General features: G+C 65.6%; 4 protein-coding genes across 4 annotated transcripts; all 4 read right to left on the bottom strand.

The window, feature by feature from the left end:
• Nucleotides 1–5: 5 nt before the first annotated feature.
• On the bottom strand, nucleotides 6–5,477 carry CHLRE_03g202950v5 (uncharacterized protein). The gene is made up of 10 exons (XM_043061410.1): nucleotides 5,024–5,477; nucleotides 4,733–4,811; nucleotides 4,396–4,488; nucleotides 4,040–4,127; nucleotides 3,712–3,788; nucleotides 3,100–3,243; nucleotides 2,472–2,612; nucleotides 2,032–2,127; nucleotides 1,579–1,673; nucleotides 6–1,307 (listed from the first exon to the last, which is right to left on the bottom strand). Exons 1-10 carry the CDS (start codon nucleotides 5,215–5,217, stop codon nucleotides 1,241–1,243), a joined length of 1,074 nt encoding a protein of 357 aa, XP_042926532.1. The 5' UTR covers nucleotides 5,218–5,477; the 3' UTR covers nucleotides 6–1,240.
• A 191-nt stretch (nucleotides 5,478–5,668) lies between these two features.
• Nucleotides 5,669–12,477, bottom strand: CHLRE_03g203000v5 (uncharacterized protein). Its single transcript, XM_043061411.1, has 6 exons — nucleotides 10,114–12,477; nucleotides 9,654–9,782; nucleotides 7,786–9,351; nucleotides 7,358–7,594; nucleotides 6,456–6,835; nucleotides 5,669–6,248 (listed from the first exon to the last, which is right to left on the bottom strand). The coding sequence occupies exons 1-6, from the start codon at nucleotides 12,304–12,306 to the stop codon at nucleotides 6,029–6,031; spliced, it is 4,725 nt and encodes a 1,574-aa protein (XP_042926531.1). The 5' UTR covers nucleotides 12,307–12,477; the 3' UTR covers nucleotides 5,669–6,028.
• Nucleotides 12,478–13,195: 718 nt separating this feature from the next.
• Nucleotides 13,196–18,857, bottom strand: CHLRE_03g203050v5 (uncharacterized protein). The gene is made up of 5 exons (XM_043061413.1): nucleotides 17,205–18,857; nucleotides 16,678–16,797; nucleotides 15,431–16,530; nucleotides 15,081–15,198; nucleotides 13,196–14,794 (listed from the first exon to the last, which is right to left on the bottom strand). Exons 1-5 carry the CDS (start codon nucleotides 18,732–18,734, stop codon nucleotides 13,964–13,966), a joined length of 3,699 nt encoding a protein of 1,232 aa, XP_042926530.1. The 5' UTR covers nucleotides 18,735–18,857; the 3' UTR covers nucleotides 13,196–13,963.
• A 59-nt stretch (nucleotides 18,858–18,916) lies between these two features.
• Nucleotides 18,917–22,217, bottom strand: CHLRE_03g203100v5 (uncharacterized protein). Its single transcript, XM_043061414.1, has 2 exons — nucleotides 21,189–22,217; nucleotides 18,917–20,952 (listed from the first exon to the last, which is right to left on the bottom strand). The coding sequence occupies exons 1-2, from the start codon at nucleotides 22,138–22,140 to the stop codon at nucleotides 19,301–19,303; spliced, it is 2,604 nt and encodes an 867-aa protein (XP_042926529.1). The 5' UTR covers nucleotides 22,141–22,217; the 3' UTR covers nucleotides 18,917–19,300.
• Between the last annotated feature and the right edge of the window lie 4 nt (nucleotides 22,218–22,221).

The raw sequence follows: 22,221 nt of genomic DNA, 5'->3' as shown, positions 1-22,221 counted from the left end.
GCGTGATAGCTTTCAGCGAAGCTTCTCGCGCTCGGCAAGCGCGGCAAGCGTAGCGCAGGGCCGCGCTGTGATGATGATACGGTTCAGTGCTTTGCTTCGAATGCGCTCTTGACTGCTCTTGGAGTCGTGCAGAACCCATGTGAGTAATGTTGACTGACAGTTCGCCCTGGAACTGGCCCTCACGCCTCGGTCAACCCCCCCCCCCCCCACACACACACACACACACCACCCCATCCGCCCGAGCGCCCAACACCGTATCCAACCTCGCGCCTGAAGAACAGAGCAGCACAGGCAAGTCATGCCGTACCAAAGTGCTTGTCCTTTCATGGCCCTGTCACCTGCGCCTGTGCCCTGCTATGCCACTTTAGCCCCGCCGCCCTCGGCGGGGCTGTCCCCGCAAAACCCAACCCACGTCCACTGGTCCACTTCCTCACCGCCTGAGGCCACGCGTCGCCGCATCGCCGATACAGCCTCACCGCCCCAATGCGATGAAGACAACAATTGACGCTGCTTCGTTGCCGCCACAAACCCCTAGCTGCAATCATGGGCACAGACACCAGGGAATGTACGCCAGACGGCCAAACTCACACGCCAAGTCGCAAACCCGCGGCTCGGCTTGCCCGACGCTGTGGCGCCCCTGCCTGGTCCACGGCAAACCCGCCAGCAGCCCATTCGCAAAACACCAGAAGAACAAAACTGATCCCAATCTGATACTGGCACATGGCCCCGACCTAAACATGCTCAGTCGCTGCCAGGCTGACTGCAACAGATGCCTCGGCCGCAATCACACCGGTCTGAATCTCGAACGCGCTCTGCGCGCCGTAACCATTGCCACCAACACAGCCTGCGAGTGAGCCAACCGACATTCCATCTCACCCCAAAGGCCCAGGACTGCCCCCCCCCACCGTGCGCCTGCCCTTTGATAAGGCCTCAAAACCATTATTGCTGCACTTCAACCGCGCCCTCCTCTCATCAAAACTGCAGGCAGTCCTTTGACAGCTCTAATGCAAAAACAAATCATGTTTTAACTTTAACTGTGCGTTGCCGCGGCTTGCTCAAGTCTGTCCTGCCGTCGCACGTGCCCTTTTGCCATGCCTCCGCCTCTTGCCCCGCTGCCCGCCAGACTCTGCACACACGCTCCTGCTGCTACAGCCGCCGCTCCTGCTGCTACAGTCACTCTGCTGTTGCCGCAGCCGCCGCCTCTTCCTAGCACCATGCTGCTGCTACTGCTACCGCCGCGTTACAGGGCCGCCAGCGCCTCCGCAGACGGGTAGATCATACCCACGGGCGGGTTGGCGATCAGCGACCTGTGTGCGCAACACACACACACACACATACACACACACCAGCAGGTAACATTGAGACAACGGCGTAAGAGACATTCCGTAAACCGCACGTGCGGGCAGGCAGGAATCCGACAACCCCATCACTCCCCAAAAGCTCGTCCCGCCAAGCTCCCTCCTCCCGCCCCCGCCTCTCCCAACCTCCCTCTCCTCCCGGCCCCGACTCTCCCAACCTCCGTCTCCTCCCGCCCCCGCCTCTGCCAACCTCCCTCTCCTCCCGGCCCCGCGCTCTCACCGGAGTCCCGCCTCAAGCTTCTCCTTGTTGGACCCGGTCTGTGTGTACACGGGCTCGCCCTTGCGCAGCGTGATGAAGCACGGCGTGGAGCGGATCTGCGGGGGTGTGGAGGGTGCAGGAGATGGAGGTGGCGGAGATGGAGGAGGAGGGTAGCGTGGCACATTGGGGCGCGCCGGCGGCAAACAGGTTCGTTACAAACGCAGCCTTCGGCGTCAGCAGCGCGGTCTGAGCTACGCCCCGTATACACGCACGCACACACACGCATGCACGCATGCACGCATGCACGCACGCACGCACACACGCACGCACGCACGCAGACACACACACACACACACACACACACACACACACGGCGTCATCTGGGCGGGCTTCCTTTCGTTTCTTGCCCCACCACACCAAACCACACACACATTCACACACGCGCACGCACAGAAGGCGTACGCCCCCGCTGACCTGGAAGCGCTCCTTAAAGATGCGCTTGGTCTGCTTGTTGGCGTTACCGAACAGCTTCACAAACACGATGTGGTCCTTGTAGTGCTCCGCCAGTTTCTGTTAGGGTGTTGGGGTGGGACGGTAGGAGGACGCGTGTGGGTGCGCAGCATGGCGCACACGGCATTCCCAACAGCCCACCCGCTCTTTGCATCGCCACGGTGGCACGAGCCTCTTCCATGCGAGTACCAATGCGGCTTCCCAAGCACATGTGCGCTGCCCGCTTCTCTCTCCCCCTCACACACACCTGTCCCTAAGCCGGCCCCCTTCTCCTCCCCCTCCTCCCCTCCGCCCCCTCCTCCTCCCCCTCCTCTCTCCTCCGCCCCCTTCGCCTCCCCCTCCCTTCACCCCCCCCCCCCCGCCCCCTCCACCTCCTCCTCCGCCGCTCCCTCCTCCCCGCCCACCTGCACGGGCCGCTGCATGCCCTTGCAGGGCCGGCACCATGTGAGCGCGCCGAACACCACCACCAGCTTGTCGGGGTTGGCGGAGATGAGCGCGTCCAGCTCCTCCTCGCTGAAGATGAGCGTCATGTCGCCCTCGACAGCCTGAAGCAGGAGGGGGTTACATTCATGAGTGTTGCTTTGAAGGCGTAGCCAGGGGAAGGAGGAGGAGGCGGGAAATTATGAGGAGGGGTCGCAAGGTTGCAAGCAGCAGGGTGACGGGGTGTGACTCTGAACCATTCCGGTAAGGAACAGTCGCACTGCAAGGAGAAGGAGCCGCCAGGGTGACGGGGGCAGGAGGAGGTCGCGAAGGAGTGAAGTCGATACCATGGTGCAGGAGTGCGAGCTGCGCTGCGGCTGACAGTGAATCGGCATCCGATTCAGGCCCTCCTACATCCTCAGGACCGCCTCAGAGTGCCTACCACACACGCACGGCCTTGTCGTTTCCTACCACAAACTGCACAGTAGCGCCCGGCCCTGCCCCCTGCACCATCCCCTGCCCCCGTCCTCCCCCACTCCCTACTCCCCTGGTTCACCGAGTAAACTATCCCCCTTCCCCTCGCCACCCGAGCCCCCCCCCTGCTGCACTCACGTCCACCAGGCTGCCGCTGCTGCCGGCACCCGCCTCGTCCAGCGTCATGTAGGTGGTCATGTCCTTCAGGTCCAGCAGGCTGTTGCGGAACATGAGCAGGAACTCGGGGAACTCGATCTGGCCGCTGTCGTCCTTGTCGTACATCTGGGCGTGCATGGGAGGGAGGGGGGCAGGCGGGGAAGGGGTAGGGTGCGGGTGCGGCAGGCAGGCCGGCGGGCAGGCATGAATGGCGAGGGGAGGAGGCTCGGGGCCGCACCAGCCCGGCCGACGCGTCCATCCACCGACCCGCGCCTGTGCCTCCCAGCCTGCGCCCCAGCCCGCGCCCCAGCCCCAGCCCCAGCCCCAGGCTCTGCGGGCCGTGTGCGGCGTGAGGCGAAGGCCCCCAGCTCGCAGCCGACCCCAACCTGCCGAGCAGGGCCCAGCGCTGCGTAGGCGGCGGCTCCCGCCTGCGCCCGCGGGCACCCATTCCCTGCCCCTGCCCCGGCAGCCACTTCCTGACTGCGTGTACTGCTCAGCGTCTTACGCCGCCCACTTGCACGCACACATGCTCACGCACGCACGCACGCCCCCAGCTCTTACCCCTCCACCCGCTCCTCCCCGCGCCGCACCCACCTGCATGAGGTCAACCAGCTTCTCCAGCGACACAGGGTTGCCCAGCGAGGCAAACAGCTTGCTCAGCTCGGTGGCGCCTGCATGGGGGGGAGGAGACGGGAGAGAGGGGGAAGGAGAGGGGAAAGAGAAGGCAGCGGGGGGAAGAGGTGGGCGAAGGCAGGGTTGTGGGGAGGGGGCGCCGCAGCAGGTGGTCTGGGCACGGGGCGAGCACATCTGTGGGGCCCCGGCCGCAGCCTCGCCCCAGCAGGTACCCCTGTTCATTTGGGGATTAGAATGACCCCTCCCCCGAATTGCTCTCTCCCTCGCCCCCGCGGGGCCGTCCTCCCACCAATGGTGCCGTTGCCGCTCTTGTCCACCGCCTTGAAGGCGCTCTCGTACTCGGCCAGGGTGCCCTCCAGCAGCAGCCCGTCATAGATCTGGGGGTGGTGGCGGGTGGCGGGCGGCGGGCGGTGGGTGGCGGGGTCGGCATATCGTGGTGTAATGGGGAGACGAACAAGCAGGAATTATGCAAGGGCAGTGTTGATGGTGATGGGTGGGCTGGATTGCTTGGGGCGGGGCGGGGGGTTGCAATGGCAGGCCACTTGGCGCGTGTGAGGACTCGCCTGTCCCGACGGCGCACACAGGCCCCGGCATTCCTATGCCGCTACCGCCCTGCACCCTCCCGGGCCCCTCATCCCCACTCACGATCTGCTTGAATTCCTCGAAGCTGATGACGCCGTCTTTGTTGACGTCGTACTGCTCCATGCAGCGCTCCAGCTCGTCCTCAGGAAGCCAGTGCTGGAGAGGTAGACGAGAGAGCGTGTGTGTATGTGTGTGGAAGCAGCGGGGGTCGTACCACGGGGGTGGGGAGCGGGTGCAAGGCAGGAACGGAGGAGGGCCGCTTTGGGGAAGAAAGTAATTGAAATGATTGTTAACAGAGTAGACGCGACGCACACCGCATGCAGGAGCCGCCACGAAGCCAGCTGTTTTTGGAGGGGGAAGGTCTCGAGAGGGATGGCGCGGGAGTTGCGCCAACTCCTACCTGGCTCATCATATACACCTCGCCGCTCTCCATGGACTCCAGCAGGTTACGCAGCTCCTCACGATCGATGTGGCCGTTCCTGTCAGGGAATTCCGGCCAAAGTCAGAGACGAAGCTGGAGTGGCAATGTGCGCCACCGCACACCGAAATAACCCAGCATTGTGGTTTAGAGACGATAGTCCATAGTCAATAGCGACGATGGGCCCCGCGGCTCCGTTACACGCGCGTGCAAGTCGACTGTGGTTGAACGTGCATGTTGTGTGTTGCAATGTGTTCCTCCCACACGACTTGCCCGTCCACATCAGCCATCTTGAAGCGCCGCTCCAGCTCCTCCATCTTGGCCTTGCTGGCATCGTCCATCAAGCCCTCGAAAGTAGCCGCGCGGGGCACAACGCGGACGGAGCGAGCGCTGCACCGGGGCACCCGGGTGCCCGATCCCGCGCGCTGGGCTCCGCTCAGCATGTGGGCAGTGCGAATTGCAATCATGTTTGCTTATTCCTGGCGAAATGCGCCCTAAACGCGATTAGGACAACAAGCCAGGACTCGAGTCCCAAGAATTCGTTTCTAGAACGCGCTTGATGCTGCAAACAGGTCGCTATGTATCAGGAACTCCAACGCGCAAAGCTAGGCGCAAACAGAACACCAAGACACCCATTTGCATGCACGAAATGGTACACCATCCCGGATGTGGGCCCGGCTTTCCACCCTGCCGTGCCGTGCGTTTCAATGCGTCGTGTATGCTTAACATACTGCATATGATAAGAGCTTGTAATAAGCAGGAAAACGGAGACCGAGACCATGCGCACCCAACGAGAGCGCCCCCGCGAAGCGCAACTAGAAGACTTAATATTTCCTCACGTCAAAGAGATGCACCGCATGCAGCGGTTCAGCTCTGTGACCAGAGCACGATGCCACGTCGGTTGACAGGACGGGATGGATGCCTCGGGACTTACAAAGGCGCTAATGGCTGCACTGTTGCTTGTGACATAAAAAGCTTTCTCCGAAGAACCAACAACGCTGCAACCGGGCAGCGAGTCAGGCTGTCCACGCTACCGTGAATCCGTAGCCCTCTCAAACTGGGCGTCTGTAGGCCTGGGCGCAAATTCAACACTTTGTTCGCGTGAGGGGCCTGCCGCACCAGTGGAGGGTACTCTAGTGCATTACCGCAGTGTAACCGTAGTTAACGGTGCCACCACGGCAGCACCGACGCAACTTTTCCGACGTCGATCTGTGTAGAGCACTCGATAAGCGGTGCGGTTCCAACACCTACGCCACACGTGAACTGATAAGTCACTGGTCACCGCCCCACACCGCCACGCAGCGCCAGGATGGACACCAACATCCTCCACTCGTCCAACAGCTGCTCAGGCGCCCCGGACACCCACGGCCCCCCAGCGCCGCCCACGCCGTCGCCATCGTGGCCTGGGGTCTGCGCGTGCTTGTCTTGTCGCCGCTTGTTGAAATCCGCCAAACATCGAGCCAACTGGTGGGCCAACATGGGCTCACGGAAATATAGCCTGCGGGGGCAATGGGGCAAAGGGGTGGGTGAGATACCATGAGGCATCGGCGGCGCTGTCCAGCATCAATGAGCGCTGAGGCCTGAGGCCGGACGCGTGTGACACTGACAGATGGCTGACTGACAGTCAGCATGTGCCGGTGTTATCCCTAGGATGCAGGCGCCTTCAGGAGCCGGACCCGACCCCAAACGAAGACACCTAACCCACCTGGCTAGGCCCTGCAGCTGCTGCAGCGCACGCATCTGCTGCCGCCGCAGCTGTGACGCCCCAGCTGCCGGGCCGCCCCCCGCCGCCCCAGCCCCCTCCTCACGGCTGGTTCCCGCTGCGCGCCCCGCTTCCGCACCACCGCCGCCACAGTGGCCGCCGTCCTGCTGCCCCTGCGTCTGCGCCACTGCGCCGCCCATGTCGGCTATGCCCGCGCCACCACCGCTGTGGCCGGCTTCCTCCGCAGCTGCGTGCCCGCCCCCCAGCATCGGGACCAGGGCCGGCGGCACGGTAGTGAGGAAGTGGAGGAAGTGCGCGCCGCGTAACAGCGCCAACATCAGCGCATCGAGACTAGCACCAGTGTCACTGTTGCTAGTCCCCACCTGTTGTGCACAAATGCGCATGAGAACGGGAAGCAGGGGCATGTTCGTTTGCTGGAGGTAAGAGATTGTAGGTTGTGCGCGCGCCTGCCAACCGGGGAGCGCTGCAGGCGGTATGCGTTGCACGAGGCGGAGGCGGAGGCGGTGGCGGCAGCGCGCAGGAGGAGGAGGATGCCCAGACAACAAGCGACGGGCATTGGGGTGAAGTCGCGCTATGTAGGCAGCCACGGGGTCACGTTCAGAATCAGCGCCAGCTTCATCTCATCCTGGCCCACGATGGCGGTGAAGGGGAAGACCTCCGTTGTAACCCCGTCACGTGTTGCTCGTTTCTTAGCAGTGGTGTGACCGGTGCCAGCGCCGTGCAAAGCCGGCAGAATGGCATCACAGTCACGCCCATCTGCCGGTTTCTGTCTGCCTGGTCACTGGCCACACCAGCAGCTGCTGCGGCCTTCTAATCCAATCTCATGCGCCCACCGCACCGCGCCCGCACATGAGGTCTTTGAAGCTTTGGCAGCACCGACTCACCTGCCCTGCGCCCTGGTCGACGCGCAGCCCGCCTAGCTGCCGCAGCTCCTCTGTCAGGACGCCCGCCGCCAGGCAGTGCGCGAAGGACAGCCCCCGCGGCCCCGGCTCCCGAGCTCGCGCCTGCTGCTGCTCCGGCGCCATGACCCCGGGGCCGGCGGCGCGCTGCGCCCCAGAGTGCGGCTGCAGCAGGCCGACGTACCGGCCCAGCACCAGACCCAGAGTGGCGTAGCGGACCACCTGTTGCGGCGGCGCGTCGGTAGGAAGAGGCGGGGATGACGGGAAAAAGGGAGGGTGTGTGTGGGTTTGTGTTTGGCGAGTCGGCACGCACGGAGACACGTGTGCAATGTTACCACAAGCTCTACCCCGGCCTTGCAATGTGTGTGGATGCGCTGAGCTCCCAACAGGTCAGTCTGCTGGGGCGCCCTCACCTGCACCGCGCCCGGCGCGCCATCGCCCACACCGCTTCCCTCGATGGCCCTGCTGTTGGCGGCGGCAGCGGCGGCGCCACCTGGCCGCAGGCCCACCAGCTTCCGCCAGTTAGGCGCCTGCTCCTCAGCCACCGCCAGGCGCAACGCCTCTGTCCAGTTCCATCCCCAGCCCACATCCCCGTTTCCGCCACCGCCATCGCCACTCCCCCCAGGTGTCCGCGCCTGCAGCCGCGCCTGCGCCTGCCCCGGTGCCGCGGGAGCTGCCTCCGGCACCAGGTCCCATACCAAGCGCCGGCAGTCCTCCGCCGACACCGCCGCCGACCCCAGCAGCAAATGCGCGAAGATCTCGTCGGTGCCCAGCGCCGCCTTTCCATGCTTCACCTCCCTCACAAACGATGTAAACAAAGCGTTTGCCAAGCGTCGACAGAATGGCACAAGGTCGCGTGTGACATTCGCACGCATAATGGTCTGCATGAATGTCTGCAGCAGCTCCAGTCCGGAGTCGAGGCGCCTAGCCGCAGCTGCCGCCAAGGCGCGCCGCAGGGGCACTGCCGCGGCCTCGGCTCCCACAGCGTCTCCGGCGCCAGTGCCCGCGGCGCCCCAGCCGCTGCAGTCGCCGCTGCCGCTGCCGCTGCAGGCTGGTGCGGCCAGCAGCCCCTGCTCCGCCGCCAGCCGCAGCGCCCGCGACACACGCCCAAGCAGTAGCTCGGACTGGTGGTCGGAAGGCCGCAGCACCACGTCCGCCAGTGCCGCTGCTTGTCGGACAGCTTCCGAGTCCCTTAATGGCGCCCTGGCGACTGCTCCCAGCGGCTGCAGCCTGCCGCCTGTGAGCCAGTCAGTGTCGCTATGATCATCATCATCATCGTCGTCGTCATTGCCGGGCCCGCCAAACCGGGTCAGTGGGTCGCCGCCACCTGAGCCGGCCCCCCTCCCCTGCGGCCGCCCGTTCTGCGCCTGCTGGTCACGCAGCTCTAGCTGCTGCCCCTTGATGCGTGACTCCTGCTCCTGCTCCAGCGCATGCCACCACGCCACGCTCGCAACTTCGGCAGCAGCAGCCTCGATGGCGGCTGCCGCCTCCACTGGCACCGCCGCCGCCGACTCCTGCACCGCCCTGTGCCACCCGGTTCCTGGCGGCGGCTCAGACTCCTGGCCATGCTGCTGCTGCTGCTGTTGCTGCTGCGCAAGCTGTAGCTGTAGCTGTTCGTACGGCAGGAGTTGCTGCTCGTCCACGAGCCGTGCTAGCCGCGTCAGGGCGAGCACGTGGTACGACTCTGGCCGCGACCTCGCAAGCAGCGCGCTCAGCCAAGAGCCGAACCAATCGTGCTGGAAGCGAATGAACGCGTGGAGGTGCGCCACGCGATAAGCCGCCATCTCGTTCACAGTGAAGCCGGCGGCGGCGGCGCCGCTGTTGTGATGGCTGCTACTGCGGGGACTGGAGGGGCTGCTGCTACTGCCGGGGTCCAGTGGATCGCGGTGAATAAAGCGGATGTCGCAGGACAGGCCCATGCTGTACAAGACGATGTGGTACAGCTGGGTGGGGGAGGCGCCCACGTGGGGGTGCACACGCTGCGAGGGTGGGCGGGGGAAGGCACGGGCAGGGGTCGGGCAGAAGGCGGCACGTGAGGACGTGGCACGTGGCACGTGGCAGCGCGTTGGGCCGGGAGTTGGGCGCGATGCCAACCCTACCACGGCCCACGCTGGCGCACGGGCCTCAGAGAAACGTCAGTGCCCCGCCCCCCAGGACGTGTGCCACAGGCACAGCGTCGTAACAATCACCCGCTCCAGCACTACTTCAATTCAAAGCCCAGCCGGCTCTGCCTGGCTTCCTGCCTGTCGGCGGCACACGGACCTCGCTCCATCTCGCTCACCTTCTGTGCTGAGAACATGAAGGTCACGGCCGCGCACAGCAGGGGGTCCAGCAGCTCATCCGGCACACGCACCTCGCCCTCACCCACCGCCGACATCAGCACCAGCCCGGCCACAGCGGCGCGCAGCAGCTGTGGGGAATGCGTCATCAGGCATGCAACGAGTGTGAAGATCGAAACGCCAAAGAGGTGAGGACAGCAGAAAGGCACATGCGGGTCGCCAAGGTGGCCGCTGGATACGGAATGGGGATGACGCATGCGGGAGGCGAAGCAGGAGCCGCGCACGTCGCCAACGTTTGATGGCTACCGTATGAACTCACAACCGCACCAAGGGTGTTGGCCCTTCCCCTAGGCCTTTCCTCACACGGCCATAGCCACGCAGTCGCTCAGTGCTGTTCAAGACGCACGCCCCGTCCAGCAACTCATCACCCCAACCAAGAGCATGGATCAAGCGCACCCTCACCTTCAGCGGCTTGTTCAGCTCCATTAATTGCATCCGACTGTTGCCAAGGAAGCCAACGTCACTGTCGCTGCCGCTGCCGCCCTCCCCGTCCGCTGAGCCCTTGCGCCGCCGCCTGCCGCTGCTACCACCACCGCCGGCGTCACCCCTACTGCCCTTGCGCTGCTCTCGCGCAGCCATCTTCCACGCCGCTTCGTAACGGCTTTGCGCCGCCGCCATGCTGTCCAGGAAGCCAGCCCATACCCGCTGCGCCATTGCGAGGTCCCGCCGCGGCACCCGAGCCGCCTGCCCCACGCCTGCGGCTCTGTTAGCAGCTGCAGCCGCCGTTGCTTCCGCGCCGCCTCCGCCTCCACCGCCACCGCCACCGCCTGTTGCTCTTCCAACGGCCGCAGCCCGGTCCTTCGGACCCCGCCGCGTCACGCCAGCTACCGCTCCTGCCCCGCCACCTCCACCTCCGCCTCCGCCTCCACCGCTTGCCGCGGGCTGTAGCAGCTGGGGCCGCAGCGACCTCAACAAGCTACGGCACGAATCCCAATCCGGATCCGGGCCATGACTCATCCAGGCCAGGGAATCAAACACCACCATGCTTGACTTGCCCTCATTCGCGCGCTTCAGGTTGTCAGTGCTCAGGCCCTTGCCGCCCTGGGCAGTCGCCAAGTGCATCGCCGCCAGGGCACGGCTATGGTCGTCGAGGATGGCACGCAGTTTGATGTCTGCGGACCTGGCCGGGGTCACGTAGGTGGTGCGGAAGGCCTGCCGCATCCGGGTCGCCGTGCGCTGCAGCTCCTGGGTCAGGGCATCGTCCGACAGGCCGCGCGCGGCTAAAGCCAAGGCGTCCAACGCTGAAGGCTTGGCGGCGGTGGGAGTGGAGGTGCCGGATGGAGAGGAGGCGGAGGTGCGTGCGCGCGCGGCGTCGGCACCGCTGGTGTTTGCGGTGCTGGTGGAGGAGGTGCTGCTGGCGGTGGGGCGGGAGGGCGTTGAGGGGCCGGCGGCGGCGCTGCTGGCCTCGCGGCTGGCCCCAGCTCCAGTCGCGCTGCTGGCCTCGTCGCTGTCACGGTCAGCGGCCACGCGCTCGAGACCGGCCAGCGCCGGCAGTTGCCCGGCCGCCCGCAGGACCCAATTGCGCACCGCGACCCTCAACACCAAGGGATCCACGCTGTCCGCAATGGTGCCGCGCGCCGCCGCCGGGTCACCGTCCGGCGGAAGCGCCGGCCCCGCCGAGGGGGAAGGCGCTTCCTCACGCCCGTGGCTGCTGGTGCTGGTGGGGCTGGTGGTCGGTTCCGCGATGGCTGCTGCGATTGCGGCGCCGCGGGCGCGGGGCCAGCCCGGGCCTGCAATGCCACGCACCTCGCGCACCGCCGCCGCGAAAACGGCGGCTTGCTCTCTCAGCGCCGTGTACACCGCGTCAAAGCGGGCTTTGCCAACAGATGTTTCGGAAAGCGAGGAGGCTGCGGCTGACCGCCCGCCCCTGCTCTCAGGCGCCGTGGCTCCGTCGCCATCGGGCTCCGCGTCGACCAGCGCAAACATGGAGCCGGCACCGCGCCGGTCCTGCTTGCTCTCTGCAATCCACGGTTTGGCCCAGTCTGGATCCCGAACGCTGACTAGCCGAGAGCTACTGCCGCCAAGGCTGCTGCTACTGCCGCTAGCTGCAGCCGCTGCAGCCGCTGCGGCCGCAGCTTCAGCGGCGGAGCGCTGTGCCTCCTGGGCTTCGGCCCGCGCGCGCAGCTCCGCTGCCGCCTCCTCCGCCCATGGCAGGCGCTTGCGGGGCCAGCCCGTGCCTGCCGATGGGATGAGTGCTGCTGCATTTGCGCCACTGTTGCTGGTCAAGTCCTCAATGTTTCGTTCGCCGTTCGGAGCACCCGTGTCTCCGTCGGTCGCAGGCGGTCGGCCGCTGCCTTCGCTGCTACCAGTGCACCATGCCGGGCGCAGCGCTGGGCCGCTGTCACCGGTAGGCGAGCCCGAAGCAGCTGCCTCCACAATGCCCACCGCCGAAGGGTAGCAGCGCCTCAACTGCGCAGCAGCCCGCCTGGCAGTGGGTCCCACCGGGGAAGGGCTGTCGGGTTCCGCAGCCTGGTTGCCGACTCCAGCTGGTCTCGCGGGTGCAGAGTCCGTGCTTGCAGCATCTTCAACGAGTAAAAGCTCCAGCGCCAGGTGCTGCCGCCGCTGGGCCTGCAGAGACGCGAGCGAGCCGTGCATGCCCCCGGGCGTGACCTCACACTGGGTAACGCCCCAATACCTCAAAACTTAATATAACGGCATGTTTTCACTGGTAACTGCATTCAACTTATGGCGGTGATTGGTCCACAGCCTTTCCACTGGCCTTTCCAAATTTTGCTGTCATTGGCGCCGTCCCGCAAGACAAAAATGTATTTCAAATATAGAGTTGTATTGTTGATTACAATTTGCTGTGAAAGGCATGGCCATGCTGTGCCTAGCACTATCCCGCCAACAGGGGCGCATGCAGTTCTATGTGGTCGACAGCTAGGGATTCTGTTCACGGTACCGACCGCGGCTTGGCCCATTACCCAACCCACGTTATGGAACGTGTATCGGGGGTGGATAGCGTGCGGGGTTTTGAAGTTACTGAGTTTACGGAGGCGCGGTGGGACGTGGTGGGACTGGGCGGGCACGATTGCGGAGGCGAGGAGCATGGGGCAAGGCATGGGGGTCATTCGGGGATCTCTCCTCGGGTGAGCGTGCGTGTCTTGTACGTTTTTGGGGTTCTGGCTTAGTCCACGGCTGTCGTCCCACACGTAACCTCTATCAGCTAACGTTGTGACAACGGTGCCGCAGCTCTGAACTTCTCCAAACGACACGGACTGAGGGTCCGGATGCCACGGATGTAACAAACGTTTACCGAACTTTACGGCTATCTGGGGGGCGGTTGAAGGGTGTGTGATGGGACAGGGTTCAAGGCAGGTTGGCGAGGTCCTGGGTGGGTGGTCGGCGGGGGTCAGTGGGACTCGTGGGGACTGGTGGGGACTGGTGGGGATCGGTGGGGATCGGTAGGGATCAGTGCCGCACGCCGGTCAGTGCCCCCATACCATGCGACGCGACAGCGCCGGAGGCGAAGCCCGGAGGGCCCCCAGACAGCCTGTTACACGCCGCACGTATAGCCAGGACCAGTACGAAACTGTGTAGCTGTGTGGTGTTCTTGTAAAGCTCCCAAGCGCTGCGTGTGTCGGATGGTGTCCCGCCACCGTGTCCCGCCCGATTGCCTACCCCATCCATCTGGCCTGAACTGTCCCCTCCCACCCATCTGCACGGACCCTCCCGCCTGCCCTCCATGCACCACCGAACGCGCACAGCCCCCCCCTGCCACTAACGTTCACCTGACATCCCCCCACTCAAACTTTGCGACACAGTCCCGACCACCATCTTGATTAACGGCCCAGCGCTCGCTCGCGTACCTGCTCTCGGACCCCAGCAGCCGCCCCCACACCCGCTCCCTTTGTCAAACAGATCCCATCAACACACAGCGGCACGAATAGGCACGAATTCCGATCCCGTCAAGTGTCATACTGCGCCTTTCAGCGCCAGTCAGCCAGTGAGTTAATAAAGTCTCGTCCCGACCCCAGGTGCACTGGCGTAGAGTGCACCTTGTTCCCATGCAGGTGCGACCTGGTTTTATGAATAGGTTCGTAGACCGCCATGTTAGGGCGAGACCAGTTAGGAGACAGCCGTGGTCGACACCGCTGGGACGACATATTCCCTGCTTGATCCCCCAATCCCCTACTCTTGCCGCCGTGCCGCGCAACAACCATAACTCAACCAGCGCCTGATTGCCGGCGCGGTCTAGGCAAAAACATGAAGCGCCACAATGCGCATTCAACCGATGCGCCACAATGTGCATTCAACCATCCTGGCAATTCATCATCCTGGCAAGCCGCTCCTTTTCCGCCTTCCGTTCGAGATCCTGCACGTCCGCTGACGACGGCAGCAGCAGCTCCCAGGGCCGCCCGGGCGCCACCTCAAACACCCGAATCTCGAGCTGGAAATTAAACCACGGCTGCCTCCGCCGCACGCCCTCCTCGCCTCTGCGCCGCTGCTTGTCCCTCGCGCGCCGCGGATGCTCCTCCCTATCCCCGGGCTCCTGCAGCCGCCCCGCCGCCTGCGCTCCTTCTTGCCCCAGCTTCTCCTGCTGCTGCTGCTGTTGGTCTCTCCGCTGCAGCGCCGTCAAGACAGTCGCAACATGCAGCTCCAGGTCCACGACGCTTGCGCACCCCATCGCGGGCGCGGACGAATACGGAAGCTCCTGATCCGGCGCCGGCGGCCGCAGCTGCAGCAGCGGCCCCATGTCCTGAGCTACACCGGCCGTCGTGTGCGCGTCAATCACGACCGGCTGGCCCGAGGCAGCGCCCGTGTTGTGCGGCTGTAGGTCGGAATGCAGCTGCGGCTGCGGTGGCAGTAGCGCGTGCTGTGTCAGGGCCTCCGGCGGCAACATCGGGAGGCTGTTGACGTGGGCGTCCACCGCCGCCGTCGCCAGTTTCAGCGTCGCCAATTGCTTTTGCGCCTGCGCTGCCGTGGCGCCGGCAAGCCTGCCTGCGCCTACCGGAGCAGCTCTATTGGCCGCTGCAGGCGCCTCCGCCTGCTGCTGCTCCTCCTCACCCCACCAGGCGTCAGGGAAGAAGTGGTGGCTGGTTGCACTGCAGTCCCGGCCCTGTCCTAGCATCTCGCCGCGGACCTGCGTTGCGGGTGGAAGGTTCGTAAACTCGTGTTCTGTGATTGTATGGGTTGTTGGCGGCACCTTTCACATCCTCAGCAGCCAACCTTATGGCCAGGCTTGCTCACATGCGCGCGTGAGCACACGTAGTGCCCAAATGCCACGCGCGCTCAAGCCACGAGTGCGCCGAGGTACCAAGCCATATTTGGCCCAAGCAACGTACCGCCGGCCGCCCTACCTTCAATCGGGCAAAAACCCCACACACGCTGCATGCAGGACACAGACGAACAGCAGCAACAAGGCCCACCTTGACAAGTGCTGCCAACATGCGGTTGATTGTCTCAATGCCCTGCAGGTTTATCGCCACAAGTCCCAGCCGCCGCTCCACCAGCACTCGCCGTAGCCACGCAACCATGTCGGCCATTCTGTGTGTTATGGAGCACAAGAAACAATAAGAGAAGGACAGTGTATGGGATGCAGAGTTAAGGTCTGTGTGTGTGTGTATATGTGAGAAGCAGGGGCAGTGAGAGGTACGGCGAAAGCGCAACGGTTCTTATATTCTGGTAGCGCACGACAATGCCGACTTGCTGACATACATCTTTGTCCAACATAACAAATCTGCACATGGCGAACTCGTTTCCGTGCCTGCCGCCCCACCTGGTCTCGCAGTGCCAGTCAAAAGCGACTCCCCACTCGTTAATGGCGGTCCAGGGTAGGGGCCACTTGGAGGCGCCGCCAGCCGCAGTCCACTCCGGCAGGAAGGTCCGACACACAATCAACTGCAGCTCTGGCCCGCGATGGTCCGACCCCGGCCCCGGCCCCGGCCCCTGCTGCTGCTGCTGCTGCCCCTGCTGCATGTACCTGACCGCGGAATCGGCACTGGCACCGGCATCGGCACCTGCCAGCAGCTCCACCTGGAACGCGAACACGCTGCGGGACGCCTGCACCGCCGGCACCTTGCTGATCGCCGGCATCTGCAACAGGCGCAGGAAGGCGGCCGCACACGTACCGCCCTCGCTGTACGGCAGCCGCATCCGTACGACGTCACAGCCGCCGGGGGATGCGCCGGCGGCCGCGTTCACCGCCGCCCCCACGCCAGCTATCGCCAAGGTTGCGACCTCTTCTGACAAGAAGTCCGTAAGGACCAGCACACCCGGCGGCAGCCGCAGCAGCTGCAGCGCACGCAGACACGCCACGATGGCTGCGGCCGGCGGCCGCAGCGCTGCCGCCGCCTCCAGGATGCCCTCCAGCCCCAGCAGCCGCGCCGCCGCCGCCGCCGCCACCGTGTCACGCCCAGCCTCCGCCGCGTGCCCCGTGTGCTCCTGGCTGCGCTCCGCGCCGCCGCTGCAGCTGCTACAGCCGTCGCAGCCGCCTGCAGACGACGCCCACGCCTGAAGCAACCCCAGCTCCTCCACCTGCTGCCGCCTGTGCTCCAGGTACGCCTCCTCCCGCGCCTGTTCCCACTCGCCAAGCCAGTGCTCCGCTGCCGTCCACAGCACCGTGCCCGATTGATGCTCCCTGTCGTCACCAGCCAATATGTAGTTCTGCCACGCGTTGGTTCGGCACGGCTCGTACAAGTAGCTGTGCATCACGTTCAGTGCATGCTCGTACGACAGGGGCGGCGGCGGCGGCGCGCGATGCAGGTCGAGCTGCGTGCAGCCGGGCGGCAGCGGCAGCTGCGTGAAGGCCGGCAGCTGGCCCAACAGAAGTGTGTTGTACAGGCAAAGCGGCGACACGTCGGTGCCTGGCTCCAGCGCCTGCAGGTGTAAGTGTGTGTGTATGTATGTGTGTGTGTGTGCACATGTGTGTTTGTGCGAATTTTATCCTGCTATCCTGGTCTCTGCGCCAAGATCTTCTGCTCGAGGCCCCCTCGCTTACACGCTCCCCATGCCCCACTCGCTCACTCTCGCCAGCAGCCAGGCCTGCCACGCCGCCGCCATGGCCAACGGGTCGAGGCGGCGGGCGGTGTCGCGGGGAAGCAGGTCAATCGTCAGGCCCAGGAAGCAGGCGGCGCCCCGGAGCACCTGTGCGTGTGTGCAGCTTTGCGTGAGCATATGTGTATGTGTGTGTATATGTGTGCATGTGTGCTTGTGTGTGTGCGTGTGTGTGTGTGTGTGTGTGTGTGTGTGTGGAAGTGGAAGTGCGCTTTGTGTGTGAACAAAGAGAAGGGGCGCTCGTGAGAGGGCGTGCATACGTGTTGAGGAGTGGGTGAACGAGCAGGCCTGGTGGTGGCGATGATGTGTCGTAGCACACACCGGCATCCAGCTCCTGTCTGCCGAGTAGCAGTCACTGACACTTGTATATCTAGGTGCCTGGTAGGGGAGCCGGTTCGAATGGTGTGGCGGTGGTCTGGCATGCCTTGCCGCGCGCCCTGCCGCATGTACGATTGGCCCAACGAGCCGGGAGCCGGGAGCTTGACATCCTGACCTACCTCCTCGGCCGCCTGACGCCATGCTGCCGGTAACCCGGCGCTGGCGCCGGCGCCACCGTAAGAGCCCATGCCCGTGCGCGACCGGCTCGCCGGCTCCTGCACCGCCTCCAGCGGCGGCGTCAGCCCCTGCACCGCCTCGTCCGCCTCCGCCTCCGCCACGACGCACGCCAGAAGCCAGCTCCACATCGCCGACATCTTGCAAGGCCCTGACCACTCCGAAACATGTGCCGCCAGCTGTTGCCAGCTGCACACGCTGCCAGCCGGCCCCGGGCCCCCTGCCGTGGACGTCTTCAGCAGCAGCTGCGTGAGGGGTTCCAATAGCTGCTTAAGCGCGGCACGCGACGCACGCGTGCTGCCGCCCCCGCCCTCACCGGCACGGTAGGCCATCACCATAAGGCTGACTTTTCCTGGGGCTGGATACAGAGCCTTTTCTGACAGCTGGCATTCACGCGATGTTTTCGTCTGGAGGGCGACCGCCTCATCCTCGGCAAGGCCGAGCCCGGCTTGGGCACTTCGCAACAGGGACTGCGAGCGGGGCAAGACCGGAGGCTCCGGCGACTTGGCGTCGGCAGCAGCGCTGCTGGGCCGGAGGTACTGTTGCCCCTCCGGCGTTATCCGGCCGTAGCCAGCCGCAGCCAATAACATAACCCACTGCTCCGTTATTGTGTGTACCCTGGCGCTAGCGACCTCGAGGGCGCACGTGCCGTCGGTCCCCCTTTTCGACAGGCTTTGCCAATCCGGATCGTACAGCAGCTGCGGAGGCGCTGAGCTAGCCTCGCCATTCGCGGCTGCCGCCGCCGCTGCCTGGGCCTCTGCTGCCAGGTTTGCGGCCGCCGCCACCGCCAGCACCTGCTGCACGGCCGCCGTCATGCGGTGCAGCTGTGTGTGCAGCTGAGCGCAGTGCGGGTCCGAGTGCGCATGCGGAGGACAGGCTGAGGCGACTGACTCAGCGTGTGTTGCAATGGCCTCGGCACCGCATGTGCCGGGCCGCAGCCGCCCATGTGGGTCGACCCGGCACGCTAGCTCCGGCGGCAGCGGGACCACACCCCAGGGCGGAGAGGCCAGCCACGACCAGTCCTGAGCCGCCGACTGCTGCTGCTTGCCCTGCCTAGTCTCCGCCTCCGCCGTCTGGTCTCCGTCTGCACCCCGCCCACTCGTGCTGACCCCCATCCCGACCGCTGCCTCCTCGCGTGCGGCCAGGTGCGCCCAGGGCAGGCGCTTGCCGGCTGTTGCAACAGCCTGCAGCAGCCGGCTTAAAGGCTCTGAGCCCTCAGACTCATTGATGGCAGCAGCATGGGCGTCAGGCTGTGTGCATCGCCAGGCTGTGGGGTGCAGGCGACGCAGCGAGGCGCGGGCCCGGTCGCGGGAGGGGCACGAGGCCCGCTGCGTGCCGAGACCGTCCGAGTCTTCGCGGCCCTCCGCCACCTCCTGCTTCGTGTCAGGACCGGCTGCATCATCCTCTATTAGGACAGCCTCCACTAGCAGCCGGCGCTGCGCTTGCCGTTGGAGCCCGCCGAGCGCCGAGTGCATCGCGTCTGCTGCTCAAACCGCGCCCCGAAATAAGCAAATCTTACACCTCGAGCACGCATCTGTTATGCGTAATACATACGTCCTAACCAGTCCTGTAGAATACGTAAATGAAGGAGCATTGTCCCGAGCTTCGGCTGTCTGCTGTCTTCCAGTATTACTAAGTTCGCAGCGGGTTTTTGTGGGACTGGGCTTAGTTACATACTGGACTCCATTGACGACCAACTCTGACCTAACCCCCAAAACACCGGCACACATCCGCCTGCCTTGCCGTGGACACACCCCTAAAACGGACTTAGGGGCTGGTGCAGGCTTCCATGACTGCAAACGGTCAGGACAGTTTCACAAGATACTAGCGTCACCTGCTCATTGGTAGCATCAGGGAGGCGGCAGTCGACCAGAACGCCAGCCGCCCTGAGGCCCAGCCAAGGCCGTTGTGTGCACACAGTTCGGTACGGTACGCCCCATTTGCGACACAACACCCCGGCTAGCCCGTAGCCCTCATAACACACGCTGACCTCCAAAACAAGCCAGTCTGCGGGCGTTCTACACTACGCACAGCATACAGCTCAAAGCCGCCCAAGCTCTAAAGCAAGCAAAGCCAGCGGCCCCTCAGGCGCATCCAGTGTCCCCACCCAGTCGGGCCGATCTTGCGGGCGGCGACTGTTGGGGATCTCCAGAACCCTGGATGGAGGGAGTCCAAAGGCCTTGGCCGCGCACGTAGCTCCCCGGCTGTGGCCGCCCGCCGCCAGCGCCTCGCCCGCCCCCGCAGACAGCACCACCGCCGCCGGCGGTCGAGCCGTTGCTGCCTCCGCCTTGCGGGCGCCAAGGCCGCTGCAGCAGCAGGGGCGCTGCAGCCGCAGGCTGCTGCAGCCGCCGCCTTCCGTTGGCGCCAGGGCGTCCAGCCACTGCCACAGCGGCATGAAGCGCAGCCGCACGGCGCCGTGGCTCCACGCACGCAGCCGAAGCACCAGCATGGCGCAGCCGTCCTCGCCTCGGCCGTCGTGCACCACCCACACCTCCGCCGACTGCCGCCCCAGCTCTGGTCGCTCTGTACACCCGCCGCTGCCATAGTGCTGCTGCCGCTGCCGTTCGCACCCGCACTCGCTTTGCTCCTGCTGCGCGTGCGGCTGCTCCTGCTCCTGCTGCCACGGCTCCAGAGGAGACGGCGGGCCCACCGCAGCCCCCGGCGCCTTGGCGGCCCGTTGCGGCAGCGCGAAAGCGCCACTGCCAGGGGTCGTATCCTGCACCGCTGCGGCGAGCAATGCCGTTGTTGACACGCCGAGCCCAACACCGACGCCGCCTAGCGCCGCAGCAATGTGGGCGAGGACGGCTGGGCTGGCTGACAGGGCGTGCAGGAACGCGCGTTCAGGGAAGGCGGGGTCATGCGCGACCGGCACCAACAGGCGCGCCCGCGGCAGCAGCCACTGCAGTGCTCCGCGCGTGCAGTGCATGCCGCTGCCGCTGTTGCTGCTGCCATCCATGCCGCCGGCGCACAGCCGTCCAAGTTTGGCCATGGCGGCGGCTGCGGCCGGCGGGATGATGCAGGCAGCGATTGGCCAATGCGGTGACGCCCCGCCTGCTGATGCAAGTGTTGCAGGGCCACATGCACCTCGCCCGCCGCCACCGGCATCGCCACATCCGCCTGCACGGCCACAGCTGCCGGGACATCCGCATGCGCGACCACAGCCGCCGCTGCCCAAAGCCGCCGGCGCCACGGGATCGCCGGCGGCGGCGGCGGCGCCAGCAATCGCGACAGCAGGGCCAACAGGTGCATCAGCGGCGGCGCCTTCCTCGTGCGGCGCCGCGTACGCCAGCAGTCCGTCACAGCGCAGCAGCACCAGGTCGGGCTCCGGCAGCGAAGTGAGGCCCGCGGCGGCGGCGGGGCCGCAGCCGGCGAGCAGTGCCGCCACCCGCGCCGCCATGTCACGCAGGCTTGCCTGGGCGGGCTTCGACCAGCACTGCTCCTGCTGCTGCCATGGCTGCTGTGGCTGCTGCTGTGGCTGCTGCTGCTGTGGCTGCTGCTGCTGTGGCTGCTGCTGCTGCTGTGGTGGGCACGCCGGCGGCTGAGTGCCTGCAAAGCCGTGGCTCGCGGTGTCGGCCGACGCGGTGGCGCCGGTGGTGGCGGCTGCGAGCAGCTGCGTGACGTGCAGGTGCAGTGCGGGCGGGCCGCCCAGGGCCAGCAGCAGCACGGCGCACATCTCCGCGTGCTCGGGCTCACCTGCCGGCAGGCAGGCAGGCAGGCGGGCAGGCGGGGTTTAGCTGCCTACGCGTGTAAGCCTACGCCATACGGGGATCGCCACGTGCGGCCGCCCGGCGGTTGAATGCATGCAGCCAGGATTGGGTGCGCAGCCAAGCAGGTTGCGGCCGGACCAATAGAATGCCCATAAGCCATGAATACAAATAGGATTCCCGAGTGCAAAAGGAGACGGTCTACAGCGCCGCATACCGACCAACCTGCTGTCCCGCCAACCTCCACCACCAGCAGCTCCTGCGGCGCCTGAGGCTGTGGCTGCCCAGATAAGCCATTGCCGCTGCCGCCGCTCCCACCCCTGCCGCCGCTGCCAGCGTCAAGCCCCAGGCGGCGCCGCAGGGAGGCGGCATAAAGCTCCAGCTCGCCCACAAGGCTGCAGCAACCGGGCGCCTCAGCGCCGCCACACCGCTTGCCAGCCGCCGCCGCCGCCGCCGCCGCCTCTAGCTGTTGCTTCCGCAGCCCCAGCAGGGCCCCAAGCTTGAGGTCGCCTCTCGACAGGTGGCAGCAGTAGCCGCTGCGGCTGCTACTGCCGCTGCCGTGCATGGCGGGCCGGAACCCAGGAATGGCGAAGCGGGCGCGGCCCACGTCACTGTCATACATGAGGATGGCAGGGGGTGACACCTTCGCCTGCGCCTCCGCCAGCGCCGCCGCTTCATCACCAGTAGCATCCACGCAGCCCGCATCCATACCGCTGCTGCAGCGGCGGCGATGCTGACCGCCGCTATCCTGCCGCTGCTGTCGTCTGCCGCCCGCCGGACCCTCCGCTCTGCCGGCAGCGCCAGCTACACCCGCAGTATCACCAGAAGTCACGTCAGCGCCACTGTCGTTGCTGTAGCCATCGGGGTCCGCCACCACCTCGAACTCGCAGGCAGGGTCGTTCAGCCTCAGCGCCCCAGCGAACTGAAGGCAGGGCTCCAGCTTGAGGTAGCGGACCGCTGCCAGCGGCGGCGGCACTTGCCGCAGTCCACTGCTGCCTGCCGGCGGCAGCGCCATCGCCCGAGCGAGCAGCCGGCCGAAGACAGCGGCCGCGCAGCCCTTGCCAACGCCGCTATGCACGCCGCCCGTGACCAGGACATACGTCGGCCTAGTGCTAGAATCTACGCAGGCCTCTGGCGCCTGCGATGCCACGGTCGCTCCGCTGCGGTTGTCGCTCATCGGTATCCTGCCACGCGCGGTCAACCTATCGTTAATCTCACGAGGACGTCCTTCCAGGCTAGTTATCCGGCCATACAATCA

This window comes from Chlamydomonas reinhardtii, chromosome 3 (genome assembly GCF_000002595.2).
Source record: "Chlamydomonas reinhardtii strain CC-503 cw92 mt+ chromosome 3, whole genome shotgun sequence".
NCBI lineage: Eukaryota > Viridiplantae > Chlorophyta > Chlorophyceae > Chlamydomonadales > Chlamydomonadaceae > Chlamydomonas > Chlamydomonas reinhardtii.
The sequence above is the reverse complement of the archived record's forward strand: the minus strand, read 5'-3'. Positions and strand labels throughout refer to the sequence as shown.

Coding starts and splice junctions, on each gene's coding strand:
- CHLRE_03g203100v5 (XM_043061414.1), bottom strand. CDS start 22,140: ATGAGCGACAACCGCAGCGGAGCGACCGTGGCATCGCAGGCGCCAGAG. Junction 20,953..21,188: donor GGAGGTTGGCGGGACAGCAG/GTTGGTCGGTAT, acceptor GCCTGCCGGCAG/GTGAGCCCGAGCACGCGGAG.
- CHLRE_03g203050v5 (XM_043061413.1), bottom strand. CDS start 18,734: ATGCACTCGGCGCTCGGCGGGCTCCAACGGCAAGCGCAGCGCCGGCTG. Junction 16,531..16,677: donor AGGCCTGGCTGCTGGCGAGA/GTGAGCGAGTGG, acceptor TTACACCTGCAG/GCGCTGGAGCCAGGCACCGA. Junction 14,795..15,080: donor TGTTGGCAGCACTTGTCAAG/GTGGGCCTTGTT, acceptor CCCGCAACGCAG/GTCCGCGGCGAGATGCTAGG.
- CHLRE_03g203000v5 (XM_043061411.1), bottom strand. CDS start 12,306: ATGCACGGCTCGCTCGCGTCTCTGCAGGCCCAGCGGCGGCAGCACCTG. Junction 6,836..7,357: donor TCGACCAGGGCGCAGGGCAG/GTGAGTCGGTGC, acceptor TGTGCACAACAG/GTGGGGACTAGCAACAGTGA. Junction 6,249..6,455: donor CAGCTGCAGGGCCTAGCCAG/GTGGGTTAGGTG, acceptor TTGCCCCCGCAG/GCTATATTTCCGTGAGCCCA.
- CHLRE_03g202950v5 (XM_043061410.1), bottom strand. CDS start 5,217: ATGATTGCAATTCGCACTGCCCACATGCTGAGCGGAGCCCAGCGCGCG. Junction 4,812..5,023: donor AAGATGGCTGATGTGGACGG/GCAAGTCGTGTG, acceptor ATTCCCTGACAG/GAACGGCCACATCGATCGTG. Junction 4,489..4,732: donor AGGTGTATATGATGAGCCAG/GTAGGAGTTGGC, acceptor CTACCTCTCCAG/CACTGGCTTCCTGAGGACGA.